This window comes from Gasterosteus aculeatus, chromosome 9 (genome assembly GCF_964276395.1).
Source record: "Gasterosteus aculeatus chromosome 9, fGasAcu3.hap1.1, whole genome shotgun sequence".
NCBI lineage: Eukaryota > Metazoa > Chordata > Actinopteri > Perciformes > Gasterosteidae > Gasterosteus > Gasterosteus aculeatus.
Genome location: NC_135696.1, coordinates 17,106,146 through 17,131,027, shown reverse-complemented (window position 1 = coordinate 17,131,027; position 24,882 = coordinate 17,106,146). Strand labels below are relative to the sequence as shown.

Below are 24,882 nucleotides of genomic sequence, written 5' to 3'. Positions count from 1 at the left end.
TGCCATCCTCTCATTCCTCCCTCCAAACTGGAATCCTACAAATATGTCCCTAGCTGTAAGTTGCATTCGTCATGGTAATACAGGCCGAGAAGCTCTGGATAGAACAGCTGGTCTGCACAGCTGACCGAGTAGGAATTTACTAAGAGATGGAAATAGAGACACATGAATGCTTTATGTGACCAATATGGGCCTGAATTAATCACACAAGAGAATCTAGCCTGCTTCTCATCAGAAGCATTAACCTGTGCAGCAGGTATCATATTTAAAGACCGTATTTTTGAACACATCAATCCCTGACGCTAAAGGCAAAAGGCTCATGGAAGCTCATCTGACCTCCCCTTCACATCACACCTCATGACCGGACACAAAGAGCTCACACCACAACCCTGTAAATAAAGACTATCATAAAACAGTGGTAACAACAAGTCACGAGACGCCGTGTTCCTATACAGTGGCGGCTGGATAGAAAGGATGGCCGCCTGGGCCCGTCAGAGGTCAAAAGGTTCGGGCTGACAAAGGTTCCTGTCGGCTCACAGGAAGCAAACACCAGCTGGTCTGGTTGCCAGATATTTGGATGCAGGTGAGTTACGCTTTCTGGCATCTTGTGGTTTAAGCCTCATTTCAACTTTAATGTAGTATGATCATCTAGTGGTTTGAAACATATTTGACTCCTAAAGCCCAAATTGTTATTACTGATAGTTTAATTCAAAATCATTAAGCTAATATTGAAGCTCTTAAGTACAAACAAAATGCTGATAAGGTATCCACTCTAAAAGATTCTTCTTGATTTTATGAAAGAATACTACGGTATTTGTGCAGTCGCCACAGTTTACTGAACAAATAACAGTCAACAAGAAATTGTCCCATGATTTGAAGTGCGTCCCAGTTAGCTTACTTAGTTAAATCGTAATTCTGTCTTCCCTAAAGAACTGCATTTCACAAATTTCACAAAAAACGTTTTAAATATTTGTAAAAACATTCTTTTTAACCATAATTTTATATTTCTCTTACGTTTAGAGACTACTCTTGTTACTTCATTTAAAGTTATATAACCATGTGAGACGAGAGTTAAAACAATATGATTCACCTGAATTATCCCAGATGAGACGTCCTATAAATCTCCTTGATTAGGAGCACCATGTGTTCACCTCATCTCATAGCACCAGGGACCCTCAATGGCCGTTTCAGATTGAAATATTACTTTATATGTGTCCCAGATGGATTGGATTAGAGCAAAAGCAGTCTCAAATGGCTTAATAGAGGGGTATAGAGCGGGGAGAGAACTATATTGATGGATATGGCAAATGGCCTGAACTCTTAATGGTATTCATTGGTGCCTTGTTGAAATAATCTCGGCGTGTAATTATGTATGGATGATTAAATGGTGCGTAATTACCTAGACTGCGAACACAGCTGAAGCCTATAAATCACAGCCTTTTTTTTTAAGGGATTGAAACTTTGACTAACAAGCCCAATAGTTCCATCTGTTTTAAAAAAAAAAATTTATATACACAGCTGCCTCACTCCAACTGCACTTTTAGCCAACTGGTTTTGCACCAGGATGCCGGGTAATAACAGTCAGCGGACTCACCTGCCGGCCCTCCAAGGTGTACAGCCTCCTCACGGCTCCGGAGTCCAGCTTGATGGCGTCGGTGATGTCGGTGAGCACCTGCTCGAAGGAGTGTGCCGTCTTCTTGTTGAGCAGGATGCGCACGGCCTTGCGCGGTTTGACGCCGCTGCGGATGACGGTGACCAGCTTGGGCTTGATGAAGTCCTTGGCCTCGTGCTGCAGCTCACCCTTCAGCGGGTTGAGAGAGGACAGGGAGCGGGACGTGCCGGTCTTGCAGCCCACCGACCAGTTGGGGTTGACGTTCTTGGCGTAGTCCACGCGGCGGAACGGCTCGTTGGAGGCGCACACGTAACTCTCGCCTGGCGGGGGAGGGGGGGGGGGGGAGACAAATAAGTTGGGCGTGGCTGCAGGTCAATGCAACCGGACCACCATCAGCAAACGGCATCCACGTCCCCGAACAGCACTCTGAAAGAATACTTTAAAGAAGGGAAATAGATCAGTCCCCTCGGATTTAGGCGAATCAGCGGAACAACAAAGAGTTAACATTCCTCCGTCGGAAACAAAAAGGCACATTGAGAGGCAAGGCCAGTGACACGCCGTCCTCTCGCCCCCCTTTCAGCTGTCCAGCTGCTGCGTCGGCCCTCCTCCGAAGCGGAGCGTTTGGTTTTATCCGACGGCATTCCGTTCCCGGAGGAATGAAGTCATGTGCAGGGGCTCGGCCGATAAACGGAAACCACGGCAGGAATGTCTGGTGATCGTTGTGGAGGCCGAGTGAGGAACTCGGTGCAGAGAAAGAGAGATAAAAGGGACAGATACTTTCTGTTCGTTCCCTTCACGAAAGGATTCGTGTCCACCAACAACTGGCTGTCTCTCAGAATCAACTTTTTCCTCTATTTATAGGACAAGTGCGTGGACATATGGCATGCAAAGCTTGGACGTCTGCATCTCTAGTTCAATAGTACAACTAAATATACAGTAAAGTTTCAGTATATTTTGTTAAACACTGAATTTGAATACAATCTCTAAAATAGCAGCTGTCCGATATGTGTGAAGAACGACCTGTGCTGCAGTGAAAGAAGGCCAGATGAAACGGAGCGTCCCATGATACCGGGTTTTATTAAGCTTGCAATTAACCAAAGTCTAAATGAGAGACGAGGCCACAGCTGGGGGGGACTGAGTTATAGCTGAAAACTCAAACAAAATACAACCGGTACTGACAGAATACTAAAAAGACCCCCAGATGGCGACTGGTGACAAGTGTATCCCCCCGAGGTGCAGGGAGCTCAGGTGCCGCATCCCTCGGTGACGCGAGGTGAGGCCCAACCAGCCGCCACCAGCTGCTGTCTTCGTGTGGACGACAGGCGAGGACAGCCTTCCACGGGGCCGTCTGACCGGTCCAGCGGCTTTTACTGCAGCCGACGCACATCTGTACATCTGTCTCAATATTAAGGCAATGCATTAGTTTAGATTGTTCTCCCCTGATTGGAGTTTAGTGCACAGACACATTTGTTTTGCGGTTTTTAAGTCTCACATTTTTTTGGAATAAGTTCATGAACTCAACGATAAATTACACGACATTGGCACACATTGTCCAACTAGAGTCTCTGTGTCAGCACGTCACGTAATCCCACATGTCCACATGGACAACTACAAAGCTCTTTCTCAAAGCCCAGTTCAGTATCTCTTAACACCGGGTTGTTTCCACTACTACAGGAGTTCAATTATTCCACGAGTCCATGATATGCATTTCCTCTAACTGTATTTTGGGACTAGCGAACTGGGTAAACAACATCCTCCTGCTGTGCACTGGAACGGCACTGGTCTTGCACCTTACGGCCGTCAGCTCGGCGCTACCACCTCCCCCAATTGGAAAAAACCCTACGCGTTGACTGGTTGGCCAAGTAATCCCATCCAACCATAAGGGACACACATGCGAGTGGTGCTTATTGGATTTCCACACAAAAGAGCCCCGGCAGGCCTCAATCAATGGAGGCAGAGCTGCTGAGCTCTGCAGCGATGTTCCCTCTCTCTGCCCGTCACACCGGTGAGTAAACAAGGACGAGCCTGTGATGCTTCGCCCACATGCAGTCTGAGCTTACCCACGAAAACACTTACTCACTTACTCATCACGTTTGTCAAAGATAGTTTGGCTGATTTGTTGAAGTTTTGGGGATTTCTGCCTTTGAAACTTCTGTCACCGTCATAATGCATTTGTGATTAAGGTGCTTGATGTGTTGAAACACATTTAATTCTAAAGGATATAACATTAATTATGAACTTTCCAGAAACTGTCCTGGTTAATCATTAGATCAAACAGCAGTAGTTTGTAGTGATAATTAATAAAAAAAGAAAATATCTCAGTCCCTTCAATATCATTAGACAATTAAAAAAAAATACAGTGGTACTCTTGGCAAAACTAGTTCACGCGGCGGAACGGCTCGCATTTAAAGTGCTGCGGTTCACATCCAATGCACCAAAACAACTTTTGCCAAACTAGTGATGCTACAGGATTCAGATCAGACGTTGGCCTAAATCCTCCCGGTCACTCGGGGGACGGTGCATAGGAAATGAGTGTGACACACAGTGCAAAGGTTTAGGAGGGTGTGAGATGAAAATAGACCAGTGTGCGAGAATATTGACTTCAATAAGAGGTCAGGATCCGTGTGTGTGTGTGTGTGTGTGTGTGTGTTGTGTGGAACCATAACCTTTAGTGTTAAGAGAGGATCGCAGGCAGGTCTTGGTGCACACAGACACACACGCGCACACACGAGGGGCTGAACAAGAAGATTAACCTTATTATGGGGAGGTTTCTTTCTAGGATGAATAACACTGCAGAAACCAAAAGGCTGCGTAGAGGACTGGGTGACTTACTTTAACATAGTGTTTTAAAAAAGTATATTAAAACTTAAGTTCCCGATGGACTGATACTGGATGGGGGAGGGACACTTCCATTTCTCTTAAGCCCCCGAGAGTGAGATGAATTTCAAAGAGCCGTGCGCCCTTTACGCATTCATAACACATTCATCCCCAGGCAGGATCGCACTTAGAGCCACACAATGCACTTTGAAGCCCTCATAAACTCAGCTCACAAATAATGATCGGTGGGGAGTCAAGCTGAGATCAATGGAGACTGAGCAGAGCTAAAGCTGCACCGAGGAGCGATCGGCCTGTCTGCATTCGTGGCACTGGGTCAAACATGTCACAACGGTTATGTCAATGATGCAAATGATGCAGGACAAGGCATCCATTATCCTGTTATGTCCTCAAGGGACGATTGGATTTAGGCACATCCACGAAGGAGCGCTGACCTAAAACAATTTGTCTGGCAAAAGATAACTTTCCCCTTTAAAGTAAACAGCATCCATCGTTGACATCGTCATTATAAAAAAAAGGAACATTTTATACTGAATCAACGTGAAGTATTGAGCCTGGTGAAATGATTCGTGGTCGTCAAAGATCAGCCTCACCTTCCACCAACTCCTCCAGGCTGGTGACCCTCCTGCCCCCATCCAACGCGTATAACGCCCGGACTCCTTGTGGGAGGTTGACGTTGTCGGACAGGGACCTGGTGAGCTCCATGAGCAAGGCATCCAGAGACCTGAACCGGTCGCCGGACACCGCGTACACCAATCCTTTAAAATACCGGTCTCCGTTGCGATAGAACCGCACTTTTTTGGCTTTCTTCTCGGAGGTGAGAGACTGCAGGGTGCGCGTGCGGTAGAAACTACAGTGCGCACTGTGCGCGGGGCTCGGCACCAGCCCGTTGCCTCTGGAGCCCGACTGGGACCCGGAGCCGGAGCTGGGTTTCGGCGTCCGGTGCGGCTTCTCTCGTTCCTCAAAGTGTTCAAATTCAATACTTCTGCTCAGCGACATGTCGTCTCCCTTATTTTGTTTTTTCCTGCTATTTTGAACGGAATTCCCCAAAAAACAAACAAACAACAAACAAGCAACTTTTATCCAGAGTGCCGGTGGGGGGATGAAGGACGCCGCGCGTGCGTCTCCTGTCGCAACTTCCAAGTCCCGGATCGTGGAAAGTCCAAACCACGCAGATAAAAACAAAATAAACAAATCGATAACGTCGAGAAAACAATCTCGTGGTTGTCTACCCGCAATAACGCAGCAGGCGCATTCACTCACACTCCAGCTCGGGAGGATACTGTTGAAGAGCAGCTGACAGACGTTGCATGGGGGCAACCGGGTGCTTTTCAAACCACGAAGCAGTTCCTTTCTTTTTTTTTCTTCTTTTTTTTCCTTTTTACAAAACTTGCAGCAGACCCCTTGGAGCCTCCTCCTCCTGCAGCTCACGTCCTTCCTCTGACGGGCGGCTCGGTCCCGCACAGCGTGAGCTCAATGGATGCAGAGACGGGGGACGCCTCGCCGCCTCCGGGTCCTAGTGCCCCCTCTTCCGGGTTCTGAAGTTGTTATCAGATGTCAGATGTATTCAGGACGGAAACATAAAGTTTACCCTCATCTGCAATGATCCAAATGTAGTGGGCTGTGTATCATATCGACGTACATCGATATGATACACAGCCACTAAATACAGATTTTAGAAATATCACAAGTGCACTAATTTACAATGAAAAATGCTATTGTAGGAATGATAGTAGCCTATAACATTTACTCGAAGAAGAAGAATCTTGAATCCAAGCGCTGCGCAAAATGAATGTCTCATCATTCCTATTCATTATTTAAATTATTTAAACATACAAATGAATGCCAAAGATTTACAGCAAGCCAAACGCACCCAAATGCATTTATAGAATTTTTCATATCCACTAATTGGCCTTTTTGAGTTTAACTGAAAGACAACCGTAACAGTACAGTCACAGTCTATAACAGCGTGAACAGTCCATGTTGGGGGTGGGTGGGGTCTTTGAGAATGGAGGCAGCTCTCCTGTGAACCCTGCGGTGGTAGATGCTCTGCAGAGAGGGCAGTGGGGTCTTGGTGATCTTTTCTGCTGTCCTCACCGCTCTCTGCAGGCGTTTGCGGTCCATGGTGGATGTGCTGCCGTACCACACGGTGATGCAGCTGCTCAATATGCTCTCGATGATGCAGCTGTAGAAGTTGCTGAGGATCTTCGGAGACATCCCAAACTTCCTCAGCCTCCTCAGGAAGTACAGCCGCTGTTGAGCCTTTTGTGTCTACATTTAAAGTCCCCTTGGCGGCCACAATGTTTCTACAGTAACCAAAAATGGATCAAACCAAACATCGGCTCACAAAACAGTTTTCTCTTAGCCGCAGACCATCACCACATACGAGCCCTTTAAGAGATTGCATCCGATTTTTTGTGTTCTTTATAAATCACAAGGATTTTGAAAAAAACGAAGGCGCTTATATCAGTCAGTGGTTTTTAATGATTTTTATTCCTTTGTATTTTGTTGTATTTGTGCTCAATGATTGATAATTTGCTACATTTAAGGATGTATTGATCTATACATGTATGCAAAGACGTCACCCACGGAACATGAATACAACAAGAACCATTTCTACATACATAGAGAGTTATGTTTGTGTCTTAAAATAAAGTATTAATTCATTATAGCTGTGTAAATACTGAGGCAGGATTATGCAGGAAAATACCAATTCCAAGTTGATAACTCATCACCGTTCCCATTTTTTTGGCAAGTTGTTGCATGGAGCTACCTGCGTCGCCACCTGGTGCAGCTCAGCATGCACCTGAGCCACGCTGTCACTGCAGCTGGTCAAAAAGCAGGCCAAAGAGTACCGGGTGCACTGGGGAGGAGTCAACCCACATTGCATTTGGGACAAAGCAAAACTTTCTTTTACAAACATGACTAACTCAAAGACCCCTTGAACAACATCAGAAAATAAACTATTGTAACGTTTAGACTTACTAGATGCGGTTTGATCTGTTTAATCTTCATTTGAATCCCAATTTGATTCCAAAAAGTGTCCGTTGTTCCTCCCGGTGTCCATCAAAACCAACAATAATGGAAATTAGCAATGTAAGCCCCTATAGAACACGAGAGTCTAAATAACTAATAAGATATTTCTTTTGAAACTTTAAACATGGGGAGTCAATGTAGGAGAGACGCAAGAGGTCATTCTTGTATTTTATACATTATGACATATCTTTTATTTGATGAACAAAATTGGGTGAGATAAGAGACCTCATCTGTCCAATGTCAAGTATTTATTAATATCAATATTTTTGCAGATTACATTACATTAAAATCTATAGAAATATCCCTGATGGGTCTTGAGCAACAGTATTCTTCAAACTGAAAGCCAGCTGTGTTGCATGTATTGTTTGAGCAGCCTTTAAGGGAGGACGTCGCGTAGCGCAAAGAAAATAGGAAATACTCTTCCCCCGGCAGAGGGAAATCCTGTACAGGATGACAAAGCAGAAAATCCCTCGGTGCTCAGAACCCTGCTCCCTGAATTAAGAACAACAATCAGGTTGGTGATAGGGCTTAAGCCTCCTCTGACTGGTTCTACTGTTAAATCGGTAAGCTCATAATGTAATGCAATTTATGAGGGATTTAAGCAAATAAAGATCCTCAGGCATTTATAGGGAAATCACTTAGCCAAACAAGCCACTCTTGAGGGAACAATGCAAAGTCTGTGATCAGTTTCAAAGCCCCGCTGGGTGCAGAGCTAAAATCCCAAACATTACGAATGTACTACAGGCTACTTATGATGAGGATTTGGGCTACTTCACAGCAATGTAACTCAAATATGAAGTGCTTCTTCATTTTACAATGTTTATATCATTATATATTTAAGTGAAAAAAAACTATTTGATACATCACAAAAGACAGAACATATAAGAAATAGAAAGTAGATAAAAGGCATATGGAGATTTTAACAGGCAGCATGTGTGGCGAGTGCATTATGGTCATGGGAGACATGACCATATCTTATGTTCAATGTCTCAGTGAAGATGAGTTTATGGCTTTGGGGTCAAAGGTCGTGAGTGAGACAAGACAGCAGTGGGAGAGTTTCTAAAACATTCCACAGAAATTAAGGCCAACGTGTATTGTGGTTGAAAAGCGCTCCGCATCGTCCTGTTTTTCTTTCTTTGTTGTGTACCTAAACAACCGACCGCCAAGTCAAATTCTTTGTATGTCTGACATATTATGGCAATAAATGTTCCCTGATTTCTGATTCCTGATTCCTGAACTGAAGGCCTTTTAACTTAAAGAAGTTAATGAGCCTTCAGTTCCTCCCTCTGTCGTCAGATGATTATTTTAGCTTCGAGGGCACGTTGTGTTCATTGGATTTACCTACTTCATGACCGAGAGCACCCAGCGTCTTCTAGATGAGCTGCAGTGTGAATGGAAAATAAAAGAATACACTCCAGCGCCCTCTAGTGTTCATAAACTCAAATAGGTTCTAACCGTATATTAAAAGGTGGTTCTTTACCAACTCGTCACCCACATGAGTACCCTCCCACCTTCGCCTGCCTCGGTGAGGTATCTCTGGTGTTCTTAGTCCAAACAAAGCCACCAATTTGTCTGCATAGCCAAAGAGCTGCTGCCTCCCAGGATCACGGGGGCCTGGGAATCCATCATTATAATACGGGTGGGAAGAACCCGGAGGATAAAAGCCAATTAGCAGCACTTTCAAGTATTTTTTACATAATTCAGACCATTTATACTTCTGTTCTACGAGCATGTATGAGCAGCACAAAAAAAACTCCAAAGCATGAAATGCAATTAAAAATTAAATCAAAATCCCGCTGGGGCTTCAAAGTTGTCAGGCTCCCATGCTGCACAAGGTCATATTCAGCTACATGTTTCTGGTTTATCATCATTTTGATGAAGATACATGTAGATAAATATTTATATGTACCAATGCATGCCACAACAACAACAACAATACAATCCCTGTCCAACTTTTATGAGAATGAGTCAAAAACTGCAACTGTAGTAGTAATTCTCTCTGCATTTGAAAAGCAACGTGTTCTCCACAACAGGAATTATTTCTACCTTTGTAATCCAACAGGTAGTCTGACTCCTGCAAAAGAAACACACACAGCAGGGATTCAGACGGTCACAAACCTACGACTCCGTTCCGGACAAATCAAATTACAGCAGGTCACCTCCGGCTTTACACCATTTGGCAGCGGCGACTCTGACGGGCGTGTTTTTCCACAATGACCTCGTTCCCTCACACTTTGTTAAAGGAGGAGTAGCTGTTGCTGCTGCCAGGTCAGCTGGCACGATGCTACATGTGGGCACATGCTGCAACACCCTGTCTGGCCTAAGTAGCATCATGTAGCCTATTTAGTTTTATAGTATTACCTCATTCCTTTTTGCAAATGTTAGGACTTTAGAATGTGTCTCAGTCTTCTCACTATTGACACGATTGTCACGATTGAAGAATATGTATTTTATTGTGATATTGTCTTTTTTTTTAAATGCGGGGCTCATATTTTACCAGGTTCATTTAATGTCATTTTTTTAGGATAATATATACGCAATTGTGGAAATACGATTGCAGTATGTTGTTGCAACACAGTCGAAATGTCACTATTGCCATAACCGTATAATTTATATTTACCGGTACACTATATAATATATATGAATTATAAATTAATTGTACTGCTCTAATTTACACTCCATTAAAAGTTGAGCCAATAAAATTTTTCATTTGAATATTTCTAAAAATATTCAAATGAACAGTATTTGGTGTACTGAAATTGACAATTGATGAATTAATGCATAAATAGATGGTATATCATACAACAAGCTTTGCACGCTGCATGTTTGACAGCTAGATGGGGCTCTTACGCCTGTTCTCTGCAGCTGTACTGCTCACAAAAGAAAATGTAGTGCTTCATTTTGTGTCTTTAATATCCATGTTATTTAAAAATTCTATTATATATTTAAGGTGAAATATACAATAGATTTTTCCTGTGTTTTTTTTGCAATCGATTTTAAAGTGGTGCAGTGAGTGTAATGATGTGCAAACCCCAAAGCACCTTCTTTTCCGTCGACACCGAGAGCTCTATTTAGTGCCATACTTTCCATTCGTTGACCTCAATATAATATACATGTGGGCGAGGAGCTAAGGGGAATAGAAATAAAAACAACAACAGCGGAGAAGAGGAAGCTTTTTGTTGTTTTCAGACAGTGCAGCAGGGAGACGGTGGATGGGGAGAGATGATTCCGTGAGGCGAGGACGACGATGAGGTATTTCGTGAAGAGATGAGTTTTCAGACTCCGAAGGAAAGTGGGGAACAACTGGAGGGGAAGAATAATCTCTCCACCATCAGGGGAAAAAGCAGAATGGAGCGCGGTGGAGCTTGAATAGGGGGCGATAAGCCCACCGCAGGGAAAGAGCAAGTTGAATGACAAATTAAAAACAGGCCACTTTATTTACGTCAGTGACTTATTTTGCCATTAATTTAAAACATCAAGGCATGTATCACATGTGTCTATGTGCACCTTTCGACCCGGAAACAAACCTCTCTCGTATGAATGTTCGCGTATAATCTGCAAGTCATGTCCAGAGACAACTCCCCCTAACCCCCCACTCCCCCCCTTTCAAAAAAAGCAGACACTGGTAATCCGTCAGAGCTGGTATTGGTCGACTACAGTTGAAGAGGTCACAGCTAATGGAGGCTGACGCGCGTCGGGTCGAGGCATTTCCTCGGGCCCGATGGCATCCGAGACATCGTGCTCCTGACCTTGAAATCACCGACCCCGTGGCACCAAAAAGTAACATGCACACCCGCCCCTCAAAGGCACATGTAACATACATGCTGTCACTTACCGCTTACCGTAAAGGAGTGCCCATGATTATGCCAATGGGAGGGGGTACCGATATCCACGCTAAACATGTGATTGGTGTAGTGAGCTTAGAGCGTGACTGATCATTAAAATAATGGTTTGAATGACTTGTTTTTATTTATTTAAGTGAATAATTAGGCCGATTTAGATCAAATGTAGCGTAAAAAGTAGCTTTGTTGGCAATGGACCGCTAATAGAAAGGTACCAAACTATCCCGTGTTCCTCTACACTGTATATTTGCCCGTGTGGAGAGGACTGTGTTTTCACATGTGGATGACTCAAATATTAACTGCGTTCTCACCACCTTCTAGACAACGACTACCAAATGTGAACTATGATGCACAGCTACACCGGTCACTGCATGTTCACCACGGATCTGGCATGAAATTGACAGAGATGTGTCAGAAATCAGCGCTGTGAGCAGTTGGGCATTGACGGCCGTCTTTCACTGTGAATAACAACCACGGCTCTGGCGAACGCGTCCACTCTCATCTAATCTTGACACAAACTCCTACAGACTCTGCGAGTTGATGCTCCCGTGGTTGGTGTCTGCTGTTGAATTCACTGGACTAGAGGCTGCCGGTAGTCCTCGTAGTAGCTGTCGATGGGTGAATCGTCACAATGATGATCTTTAAGGTCCAGTCAGCGAGCGGTGTGAGGTGGCTGTGATCCCACATCATCTGTGCGTCAAGGTTTTTAAAAGGGAGAAGCCGGTTTTCTGATATGATCCTCCATACATCATACTCTCAATACATAAATGGTAAGACTTTACTTTAAAGACTATTTATTTATGTGCACAAAATATACAAACATGTACTACATAATTTATGACACACTCCATTTCAGTTGTAAGCAGATAATGGAAACTACCTTTGGAGGTTGATGTGTAATTCAGATGATGGATGACAAAATCATAAGATCCAACAGGAATGAACACCTATATGTGGTTTATATCACCACACCTAGACTTAAGTGTGTAATAAATACATTGTAAAGTGTTTATATCGTTTTTAGAAATTATACATATATGTAGTTATGAAATAAACATAACGAAGGCAAAGAAAACCTCTCTAAACAGCTTCCCCTTTACCAGAAGCACCCGACCACCCTAATCCCTAACAGACACATGCCACATGCGACTATGGAATGGACACACTACACACCTTTTGCCTGTATGGAAGAGAAAAAAAAGTACACATGGTTTAGAAATTGTATGCAGTTTAGCAAGGCAAGCTTAAAGGTAAAAAAAACCCCCACTACCGTAATAAAACAGCAATAATCTCCCATAACATTGTATATGATTAACTTTAGTTATTCTGCAATATCCCCCCAGTGATTAGCAAACCTGCATTATAGTAGAGCAATGCTTGTGTCTGGGAGGAATAACATGCAGAGCAAAGTACATTTCCTTTGCCGACTGATGCGTGTATGTTAAAACCCACACGTATGCATCGCTGCAATAACGCAGCACGCAAGAAGCAGAATCAATAGATGGCACTGTTTCCCAGGCCTTGGCCCTCTACTTCAGTCAGTACCCTCTCTCTCCTCGCTTTCCCTCCCGGGAGCCTACGGTTGTTCTGTCTAGATCCCACTTCACAGAAATGTTGAAGTAACTCTCGGTACCTGGAGCCTTTGGAAGCACAATTCTCCAGGGAATCCAGCACAGTTGCTCTTACTGTATCACAATATAGCTGCAGAGAACTGTTGTGATGGGACAGAGGGTTTGGTCACAATACGAGAACTCAATGCAAGCTCAGCGGCAGGTATGTCTGCAGTTATATGTGGGATTTTGTATTTCGGGGATAAGAAATATGAAAACCGCTTTCAACGCATGCGTCGACATTAATGTAAACATATACACCTGTATAGCGTAGTTATATACACTGATATTTTTTTCGTCATTACTTTACTTACTATACAATACCTTAACCCAAACCATAACTGCTTTAGCTTTAATCTTTGTTTGATTTTTGCATTCGTTAATTTGGCTTTTATATAAATAGTAATTTATTGACATAGTTCAACAACATACAGTTGTAACTCATTTTCAACATCAGAAAAATATGAAAACAAAAGCAGTGGTGCCCTGCTGTTATGCATTATTTCTGATCTGCATCACGAGGAATGTAAACCAAGCAAGAATTCCCTGTGCAGATAATAAGGCAGACTTCTCATCATTGGATTCCCTCAAACGTAAGCTGGACAGTCATATTTTTTTGTAATAATAGAGAAATAGATGAGTGGGAGGTTGTCTGTTCATATTTCGAGGTGCCCGTAAATCAAAGCGGATCAATCAGCGGATCACTCAGCGGCCACAACGTCTTGACAAAGAGATTAACTGAGTTTTGACTGATTTGAATAAATAGTTTCCAAGGCTGTTTTTAATGTTTGTTTTACTTCTCACAGAGGTTACAGAGAAAAGCAGCATTGCCGTTGGCTTGGACTACTTTAGAGTGCTACGTTGGCAAAATATGGTCCTTACAAGCAAAAGTCAATTTCAACTATTGTTTTATATATATTGTATAAGTATGTGCATTCTATTGATCTTTGTCGTTGTCACATGTATTAAAGGTCTTTTGACGTGTGTGTTATTCAAGGCCTCTATTAAATATTGTATTCTGCCTTTCTGCAACGTCGACCTACCTGCATGTGAATGACTGTTGCAAAGATGCCTGGCTTCAAACTTACAGTAAGCAATAACATTGATTAGCGAGCTGCGTGGTTCTGTTTGATTAATAACAACACGGATCACTGAATGTGAAAGCGTGGGGAGAGAGTAAGAGTGAAGCTCGACGTGATACCAGGTGAAACGGGTTTGGACTCATGCTATTCTCCCTGGAAGCTTAGAGCTCACCAGCTGCTTTTCTTTCGGGGGTTTTCTGTGCACAAACACAGCGTGTGTTCAGCATCCTTTTGTTCCTCGCCGCTTTCTCGTATGAGAGCAATAACTGGGTCTTCAAGCAGCGCTTGGTCTACATGTGGCTACCTTCTTCGCCTTCAAGTTACACCTGGAACCGTGAAACAACCACAGTGGTTGCTAGGTAACGGGTCTCCTCGCGGCCTCTGCTGTGAGCTTCCGGGGAACCGGGGAGCTTTGCTCACTGAATCAGTCCCTACACCTACTGTATTGTAGGAAATGTGTGTGTGTGTCCATGGATAATAAAGTAAAAGGCTTCCTTTCAGGGTGCCACTATTGTGCCTGTTGGCTTATTGTCACAGCTCCCTTTAAGATAAACCTGTTATTTTCATACTTTTGAATTCATATTAAATGAAACAACAGTAAAACAGTTTCCTATTTACATACCTAGCATTCAAAAGTTAAGTCTTTTTATCCCGGTTTTGGTCTCCAACAACACTGAATATACAAAGCTGAGCGGGTTAAATTAAGGTTCTCTGTAAAGTCAGAGTTAAGGTTTTCTTGAAATGAAAACACCCTTAATGAAATTTCCTCAAAACGTTCGCTTGAACAAAACCCTTTTTCTCCTCATCTTGACCTTTTGCTTAAGGAATCCCTTAGTCAAACCAAAACAAAGTAAGACGAAAACCTACACGTTACTCTGAATAAATCCCTGCAACCACATTTATGACATTAAATGAAAAAAGAACGTACAGCGGTTCATTATTTAAAGTCAGGGGTGGGCGATGTATTTCATGTCCGCAGGTCAACGCAGCGCCGCCTCGTTTACCGAGCTCCAAACGGCCTCAGCGCTAATTGTGATGAGGTTCCTGTCGACAAACAAGAGGAGGATGAGATGTGAGATGGAAGCTGGACACCTTTGACATTAGACATGATCATCTCATTCAATGTTCAAAATAGTGATTGGTTCAAGCGTTGAAATCTGGTTTGAAAATACAATAAAGACAGGTTAAAGCCTGCTACTGGTCAATAGAATAGACGATTTGAATGCCTTTGAAGTGGATGTCAGTATGTTTCTGTAAAAGAACATGTAACCTGCAGTGAATCTCTCTGCGATCAGAAGATATTGGATGCGTTTTTAAAGTAGCGCTCTCCTCCGACTGGCGAAATGAATGGTTTGCTGTGATGGGGACACGAGGACTGAAATCAGCCCAAACGCCTCTTCGGCTCCACTCACTCATCAATCCAAGCCATCTGTTGCTCATTTCATATATCTGTCCATCCCAGTTTTGGCCCTGAAACCTTGTTGGAAGCTTCGGGTTAGTGTTGGAAATATTAACTTACGCATTTTGAATGAGGTTTTCCATAATCACAAGCGATGCCACCGTTCGAGGGAGTATTGCCACCGAATCCAGCTTTGCACAAATGGCAAAATGGCAAATTTTAAAGGCACTTTCCTCCAGAAGGAGACATGATATTTGGGGTTTTGAGATATGTCTGGTACATGCAGCAGTGCATTCAACGGCAACATCTATTCCTCCAAGGAGTTATTCACAGTGATATCTGTATATTATCCGCAGGAATCACAACATTGTTGCTGAAAGCCATTTAACACATTGGAGCTTTTAGTTTGACCCCCTTCCTTCGCTCTCGTAAACCTCCCTTTTCCCTCTCCCCCTTTGCATGCGTGGTTTCCTCGTCTCCGTTCCGTGTTAATGGCGCCCTTGGGTTTTGCCGCTCGCGTGCACATGCGTCCCGTCCTTCCTGCAGGTCTTTTTCCTTGGCCGAGAGGACGTCGTGTGGCTCAGGCTCAATGTGTTTGGCTGTACGCTCTCACTGGATCAATACTCTTCATATACACGGGGAAGTGTTTCCTCGTCCACCCCGAGAGTCCAAGGATTGAGGGGACCTCTTGCTCAACCGGTTTTAAGTTTGGGATTGGAGCGATAAATCAAATTGACTCGACTTGAGCGAACGAGGGGATCTTTTTTTTGTAATTCAGGTGAAGCGACCCTTCAAGTACTTACCCATGGGGTCCTTTTCGCCGCAACCGCTTCTTCGCTTGTGATGAAACATCTCTTGCACAGTTTTTGCGCAGTAAACGAGGCACATAAGGTGATCTGGAGGACTACTGATGATTTATCTGGGACGGTTGTGCTTCTACAGTTTGGCACAGCTGCTCTCATAAAAAAAATTTGATCCCCCCTCCCCAATAGGAGTTCAGTGTTTTTACTGTGATTAAATCCCCCAGGCCTGTTTGCAGTAAAAAGTCTCTCCCTCTCTCTCTCTCTCTCTCTACCCCTCCCACACTATCACCGTTTGCTTCTCCCTCGCCGTAGTCATTCTCATTCTCTCCCACTCTCCACCTCCAGTGACCTACACACAGGGAAACAAGGGTCACTGAGTTCGAGTCTGCGTAGTCAGTACGACAGTCTGGTTAAAACCCTCGTAACCGCCTTGAACAGAAGTCACAACAGATCACTGTAAACACTTTTTTTTGTTTATATGTCAAATGGCACGTCGGCATTATTGGACATATTCATAACGTCTGCCAGGGATCAGCGGCTGTCTTTGTCTGTCTGTGTTTTTATTTGACCGCGACGACAATGTTTCCACAACTTACAGCTCGATTGGTCCAAAATCGGCCCCGTGCGTTTTACGCTGCTGACAAAAGCAACGGATTGATTTTTGGGTGAACTTTCCAACAGTTCAACATTTCAATTTTCAGATTAGTGCTTCTCCCGACCCCTCAGTCATAAGCAAACACTATAAGTTGCATACTTGTGTGTTCCCAGCAGGAACAACCTGGATGATTATGGTGACCTCTTGACCTTTCCTCTAATACCATTGAGCTACATTTTGCCTACTTTTTCTTATGGTACATTCTTGATTGAAAGATTCTTGTTTGCTGTTGATGTGAGATCTGTCAGGCTTTCTCATGCTTATTTGAGACAGCTTAAGATTTTAAAATTCAAATACTACATTTTACCAGACGAATGTAAAAATCCAAGCATAACGCTCAGCTAATTTATTTAGTCCAGTTTGCACATGGTTGGGAACATTGCTCACACTAATCAATATCTCAGCCATTAGTTTCCTGCAGAAACGTCACCTGTCTGTTGGGCTGGAAAAAACCCAGGTGTGGATATTCATATTCGCGCCGTGGAGAAAGTGACACCGGTGTTAAAATAAACCCCTACAGGTTTGACCTCTTTTCTGCCCGGACTCGTAGCATCTCAACCCATTTCCTTGCCCCTCTTGGTAACACTATACGGCGGACTCCGTTTAGCCCACATTTGCCCTTTGACGGTGACTGATTGTTAACCAAATGACCTAATTGCTTAATTAGGTTGGGGCCAGGGAGCTGCGACAGCTGCAGCGTGATTCATGTATGCTGCATTTCCAGCAGCCGTAATGGTTGGTTTGCAGAAGGAGGGGGGGCAGGGAGTGATGCAGCCTTTGGCAGGAGAGCTGGCATCTGTCACCCAATGAAGGCAATCCAAAAATGCTGCCAGGTAACCTGTAGCCTCTGTTTTCAAAGGAGTCACCTAAGCCAAAAACGTATTATTATTATTACTATTAACACATTTTTAGGATATTTGAGGCACTGTCGCATTTTTTACTTTCCAAAAAGTCTGAATAGTACATAGACTGGACTGCAAATATTGTAACTGGCATCTTGAGTCTAAATGAGCCAACAACAATAAAAGTCACATGCATCCCCAGAGCACCCCGAGCAGACTGTGTCACGTTTGTTGAAGTAAATATTAGCGGAAAGGCAAGAGCGCTGGCTTGAATGTTCCAAATCAACGTGACTGTACGGTATGATTGAGTCCAAGCCCGCGGTGCTGCGATCCATTAGTGGTCTCGACGCCACAACAACCACCTCCGGGGCGGCGGCACCGAGATGTGCAGTTCTGTCTCTGTCCGAGGGTCCTATCAAAATGAATCATGCAAAAACTTGGTATCCATAAGTTTGGTTTTATTCTCTCTGAAAGGTAATTTAGTGACAGCTGTAGGTACATTTCAAACCAGGTCACTTGATGAAACATCTCAAGATGAACCACGTTTGTTCTTGTTTACACTGTTGCTTTAACCGTTTAAAGTCCAACTAAAAATATCTTTGTGTTGGTCTGCTGCAGCAAACATCTCCACTCTGTAATCTTGTCCTGCGGTGTCCAAAACAAAATGAGCGAATTTGATGTTCTTTATTTTTTTTTTTTGGTTTCATGATGACTACTTTGTCTTAGTTGGAGGGCCGCCAATCAAATCTCGCCTGAAACAGCGACGTCAGCATCCTGTCATTAGCAGGTGCTCACACTGAGCCACGGACCTTTTTGTCCCCCCCGCTCGACTCTCCTTATCTATTCCACAACCTGAACCTACGATGACGTACATTCTACTGTAGCTACTTTAATAAGCAACCACATTAACGATCCCCGGTGAAAAGTGCACTAGTCACGTCAGTTCTCCGGCTCGCTCGCTAATTAGCTGCTCAGCTGCAGTCTATAAAACAGCATGTTAACGGTGCGGCAAATGTCCCTTTGGTCCAGTTACATGTGGCGTCGGCTCCTCGGTACCACTAACAACGCGCTGTCTCGCAGTCTACCACAGTGTTAGATTTCACGTCGTATTTCATATTTCTTTTCATCGTCTAAATTGTGTATTTATATTTTAGATTATTGTTGTGTCCTGCATGTCCTGCCTGTTCTTCTTTTACACATTTTCTAGAAGCATTTTTGGAAAGAGCTTTGAAATTGAATTTAGCTGCCTGCAACTGCTTTAATTCATATGCATGTGACAAATAAAGACTTAAAACATGAAACTCCACTCACTGTTGATTTGTAATTGTTGAATTGTTGTAGCTGATATCATGATTGACAGCCTCAACACTGACAGCAAGGAAATTACGAGTGAGCGCGTATGTGGAGTTAATGGCAGATGTATGAGAACTAAACTATATGCCTGAACACACGAGAGTATAGTCTTGACTGAACCTACTCTGAAACTTTATTTTTGTAAGTACATCTGCGACCAAATCGATCGCTTCTCCGTTATTATATTTCTGCGAGCTGGTCCCAACGTGGCCAACATGAAATCTGTTTGTTTAACGCCACCGTGTCCTTTGCGTTCATCAAGCTACAGCCGCCCGCACTGTGGAGGGCTGATTTCTTGGACCCTGGCAATGCCTGATGGCTGAAATGTGGTTGGATGAAAAGCTTTCCGAATCTCAACCTGACGACGGAAGAAGCGCAACCAAGAGGAGAGCCCTTGAATGAAGAGAATAGGGAATGATCTTTTTACGAGATTGTTGTGTCTCGCTGTCCAATGTTTGCTTTGTTTGTGAGATGCGGTTTGAGTTAAAGAGTTTTTATTGGGAGACGCGGCGTTGCTGAATAAAGCCTTATGTTTGACAGACTTATGGTCGGCTCCGTAAAGTGGCAGAGTTTATGGCTCCTATTTTGGAGTGTAAGGAACGATTTCCATGTCTCGCTTGCAGCATTTACACTGGAGACTAATTTGCAAGAAACCTGGCAAAACCAGCTTGCAACTCATCTCCGAAGCTGAGCTCTCAAGATTTAGGTTTGCCTCAGTGAGGCTGGATCTGTAGACCTTCATCTTTATCAATGTTATTTATATTTCTTTATATTGCTAACCACCCATTCGTCACTGTCATTCAGCTTTATGGACAGCAGGCTTTTTTGCAAACATCTACCGGTTCTTCTATATAACATATATTTTAGTAGTTGTTTTAATTAAAGTTGCATCGTAAAGTGGAGCCAAAAGTTAAGTCAAATGCGCACCATCAATCTGTGGATATTGGATTGCACCGACTAATGCACGACAGTATGTAAGCATCGTTCAATTTTAACAATCAACTTGAATCCTCAAATGACTCGCTCATTAAGGAGACTTCATTAAAATAGTAAAACATGTGTGCAGCAAAGGCTGACGCATCCGGACTAGTAGTGGGTAAAGCTCATTGAACTGGATTCTCCATGATGTATGTCTCTGGCTCATCAAAAATCCTGAAGCGTTGCAATTATGCTGTGCTATACATTTGGGTATAAGGACACGGCTGTTTACATTTGTTTCATCCACAGCAACGCAGAATACGAGCATTCAAACAACATAGTGACAAGAGCACGGAATCAAAACAAACACGCCCTTTAACTCGCAGGACCGTCGGTAGAACTGCCAAAAGATAGAATTTGCAGTTCTTTAACATCAAATTTGAAAATGGATGTGACCATTTGAACTGCACATTAACCGACATCCAACAGAACTTTCACCTCATCACCGTGTCTGAATCCGTAGCCGTGCAGTGGGCGGAGGGGGTGACAGATTGAGTCAACACTAAGCTGAGGATTGATTGTATAGTCAGAGAGCTTTATGATTTATAGGGCCAACTGCATATTACCACTGTAACTCCCTCAAGGCCCTAGGGCTCTTTTTTCTTGTACCTGCTGGTATTTATTGAACATGTAAGGCCAAGCTCAGAGATACAGATTGCATATTAGAGAGAAGCTGTAGTTCTATTGTTTGTGTGTCCTTTAGCTCTGATGGGAAGAACAAATGAATACAGCAGTGTTAGTGTCATTGTAAGCTGCTGTAAGAGCGATATGCCTTTAAAACTTTGCTTTCAGAAAGGGTAACATTAAAGGTGTCCTTTGCTTTGCAGAAACGTGCAAGGCCAACATTGTTTCTGGTCCCTGGTTTGCTGATTTAGAAAATGTCGGGATGTGTCATTTATAAATGTCTTTTGAAAAAAAAAAAGACCCTTATGGTAACAGCATTATTAGTAAAAATTTAAATTAGAGCTTGTTCAATGCTATTTCTAACAGTATATGACAGCTATACGCATCACAAATACGGCCAATTCACGCCTGCATGTTGTATTTGTTTTTCCACTTTTCCATCTTTTTCCATCAAGCGCATTCTGCATTTTATAAAGAATACAACAAAATGTTGAAGGTACATTGACATCAAGCTGACTGATGACTTCTGCTTAAAATGTGCTGTGCTTATAGTAGAGCACCTTTTCTCTTCTGGACCAATCGCTTCCAAACACAGGAGATGACGGAGAAGTCAGCCACGACCACGTCTCTCCAGAAAGGAAAAGTTTTGCTCCGACAGATGGGCCGTTGAATGTGGGAGATGGAAAAGGCTCCTCTGGTATCCAAAGTATGACTTGGGTTCACAGGAAGCTCATTAACACTGCAAATCCCCTTGATCTTTTCCAATTAACTGTCCCAGCCAGGATGATGTGAGACATGCAATTAACAAAGGCCAGTGGCTGACTCACCCCTCAGCCTCCCTGTTTCATTACCGGCGAGCCCTGGATTTGGGTCAAATTCAACAGCTGACATCCAGTATGAGCTTTAAAAAATGTGAGGGCTGTTAGTTTGATGCGTGGCACATCGCCTCCCTCTGTATTGTGATTACGGATGAGGCCTTCCGTTATTGGGAGAGAAGGTTCAAGGTCTCTCAGACAGCAAAGGGTAACATGTGAGAGTCAGTAATGAGCCGGGGTTCATCAGAGATGTGTGGGGCATTTGTAACCAGGGCTGTATGGGATCTACATGTTAATCTACACTGTCAGATCCCATATCTTAAATGATAGACTGTATGTGTGTTCATCAAGTGGACGGAGGGGTTTCAATAGCCTATACAACAACGATGCATATTTGCCACTCAAAAGCAGCAGGATTGCATCATTATCTTGACGAAAGTGACTGTTGAGCTACGAAATGAGCTGTGGCGAGCTAGCTCGTCCAGCTAATGTTAGCTCTATGCGTTTACAACTTCACATCAAACTGACCTTTCGATGTTTCCAGCTGATTTTGTTTTAGAATAAAAATATTATTATTATTATTATATATCTTTCCAAATTCGCTGAGGGGACCATCATTAACAAAATATGGGCGTAGTGTCCGGGATGTCCAGACAAACAAAGGTGTCTAAAGATCAGCTGAGAAGCTCTTGTGGCTTATGGAGCTCAGACATCTGAGGTGACGCAGCAGAGCCGACAGCTAGCAACGTCATAAACCTGTCACTCAAAGCAGTCAAGGCGTCATTCGTGCCTAAATTTAAGCGTTAATATAATTCAAACGGGGGAAATGATAACAGATACATACATTTATACAATACATTTATGTAGTTTTTTGCACCAGGCTGCAAACAAGTTACTTTCTGTTGGGAACATTGGCCATTTGAACACGGCGTCTAAGGGGGTCGGCTTTCTTTTGGAGTCTGAGCCTGAAGGCTGAAGGACTTTAATGTAGGCATTGAGAAAATGTCTCCGCATTTAAGAATTTAGGAGCAACGCCGCGGCTCTGAAGCGCCCAGGGCACAACTTGGGGTTCGGTGTCTTGCTCAAGGGCACCCGGACATGCGTATTGAACTGCCAACCTTGTGATTAAAGGACAACTGTCTCTCTCCCCGGAGCCACAGACCTCCTTACGGCTATTGTGGAAAAGGTCAGCTGGAAAAGATGTAATTTCCTCCTCGAGAGGAGCCGTCGCTGATCCCTCCCTATCTGTGAGTTCAGCTAAGCTAGGCTAAACTCGCCGCTTAACACACCTACAAAGAGAGAGCGTAAGACATCATACTTACATTTACCTTAATCAGGGAACCTTCTACTAATCAGATTTGTTTTAGGTGTAAGATTAAACAAATGACATCACCGTTTTGCCGCCGGTGACATTATTAGTTGAGAATAACGGCGACTTCATGGAGATTCAGAGGATCTTAAAACCTCTTTGAAGTGATAAATGCGTGTGTGTCCTGTTAAGTAATCATGTTAGTGGGCGCACAGACTCCAGCTTCCAATGTGGAATTTGCCGCCCACCAGCATGGGCGCACACGTACAGTACACGCAATAAATAGAGCACAGAATGCGCGCGCTCACACACACACGCATACGAACAAAAGGTGTACTTGGGTATGCTTGTGAGGAAACGTTCAATATGCTGCTGGAGGATCTTGTTTGATCCCAGTTGTAAACTTTGACCTTAACCTTTTGACTTCTTAACCCAAGTCTTAACCCAAGCGAATGTTTGGGGAGGAGATGTTTGCATCCACATTAGAACATCATGTCTCAGAGAAACTGAATTTGACTTCTTCTAAACCTGATTTCTTGTTTAAAAATCTGCACCATATCTTCATTCTTTCACAAAGTACCTGTCTGTCTGTGTGTCCGTCTATTGTCTCTAATGAGCTTCTATTTAGCTCTGTGTAGCCGTGTGTGGTTGTGTGAGTGTGTGTTTTGTGTGTCTAGTGCATTTATATGCTTGTGTGGGCTGCTGGACTCGGGTGTCTGACATTGCTGCATTTTAGTTTGGTTTAAGACAACTAATACATTTTCAGTCATGTTATTTCTCTCAAGCAGCATCACAATGTGTGTTTCTTGAAAAAGAAAATCTGACTGTTTTGGTTATCAGGATGATGTGAGTAAAACAATAACTATGCATCATTATTGCAGAATAAGCGCTCGTCAGTTCTCCCACGTTACAGTGACATACTAATGAGGAATTTGTGAGGCCTATTTTTAAACCATTAAAGAAATGATCATGTGCCAAACACGTGCAATATAATTGCTAGTATTGTTCTTAATTTTTAGAGAAAATGTTTGGAGCACAACTAAGAAGGTTAGAGCATGAAGCATGTAACATCTAAGTTCACATTATCGTTATTCATTTTCAAAACAAGCAGATTATATATATATATATATATATATATATATATATATATATATATATATATATATGTTACCTTCAGTAAAGTGTAGCTGTCCACATTGGTTACAAACAAAAGCCAAGAACATATGCAGCACCAAGCCGTGCTAAGACGTGTCGGCCTCTTCTCTCTCTGCATCTTATTTTCAGGGTTTATCATTCAATATTCGTGATGGATCGAGTGCAGTGGACAAAATATTCAAACCAGCAAATGTAAAAAGAAGCAATATATTTTTTATTACTAAGTCAGCTACGCTGGTGTTTCATTGTACTATGACAGTAAATTAACTCTATTAAATCAGTATAAGAGGCCTGAGAACTTCCATTTGGACTTTATATGAGCATTAGAGCAGTAATAACTTTGACCTGATGATGGCTCTAGTTGTAAGGTTAAGTAATTAACTATTGCTGGGGGAGAATTGTTGCGCCTGCGTAGACAAATATCTGTACCCAATGTCACAGCAATGCATCCGATTTAATTGTATACTCCGAACCAGAAATATCAACCTTATGCTGGAGTCAAAGTAAGATCATCAAAGACAAAAGAATTCATCCTCTGGGAACCGTAAATGTCTTGACAAAATGTTGGGCGATGTAATAAATGAAGAAATGATTTACTCGAAAGGTGAAAACAAATGAAATGTCAGGTAATCACTCGGTCAAGGGGGTTCATCCTCTGGGTACTCTGAATGTCTTTAGAAGACCACCCATCCAGTCCTTATTGAATTGTTCCAGTCTGAACCGGAGTGGTGGATCGACGGACAGAACAGAGATCCCTAGCAAATAGCAAGGCCGAGAGAAGAGTACTAACTAGTTTGGAATTAATCAGAACTGTGCTTCAACCAATTGTCTCATATTGATACGTTACTTTCGAAATTGGCCATAGCATCGTACCAACACCACTGCTAATTAAATCAATTCACCATATGATTCTATCCGTCCCAGCTTTTAAAAAT

General features: G+C 43.1%; 1 protein-coding gene across 14 annotated transcripts in view; it reads right to left on the bottom strand.

Moving 5' to 3' along the window:
- dclk2a (doublecortin-like kinase 2a) overlaps positions 1–6,400 on the bottom strand; it is a 29,816-nt gene extending 23,416 nt beyond the window's left edge. For all 14 annotated transcript variants that reach the window (XM_078109149.1, XM_078109156.1, XM_078109157.1 and 11 more), the window contains exons 1-2: positions 5,038–6,400; positions 1,592–1,929 (exon numbers count right to left, since the gene is read on the bottom strand). In XM_078109149.1, coding sequence (XP_077965275.1) covers positions 1,592–1,929; positions 5,038–5,443 — 744 coding nt within the window. In that variant the 5' untranslated portion in view covers positions 5,444–6,400. The remainder of the gene's footprint in view (positions 1–1,591; positions 1,930–5,037) is intronic.
- Between the last annotated feature and the right edge of the window lie 18,482 nt (positions 6,401–24,882).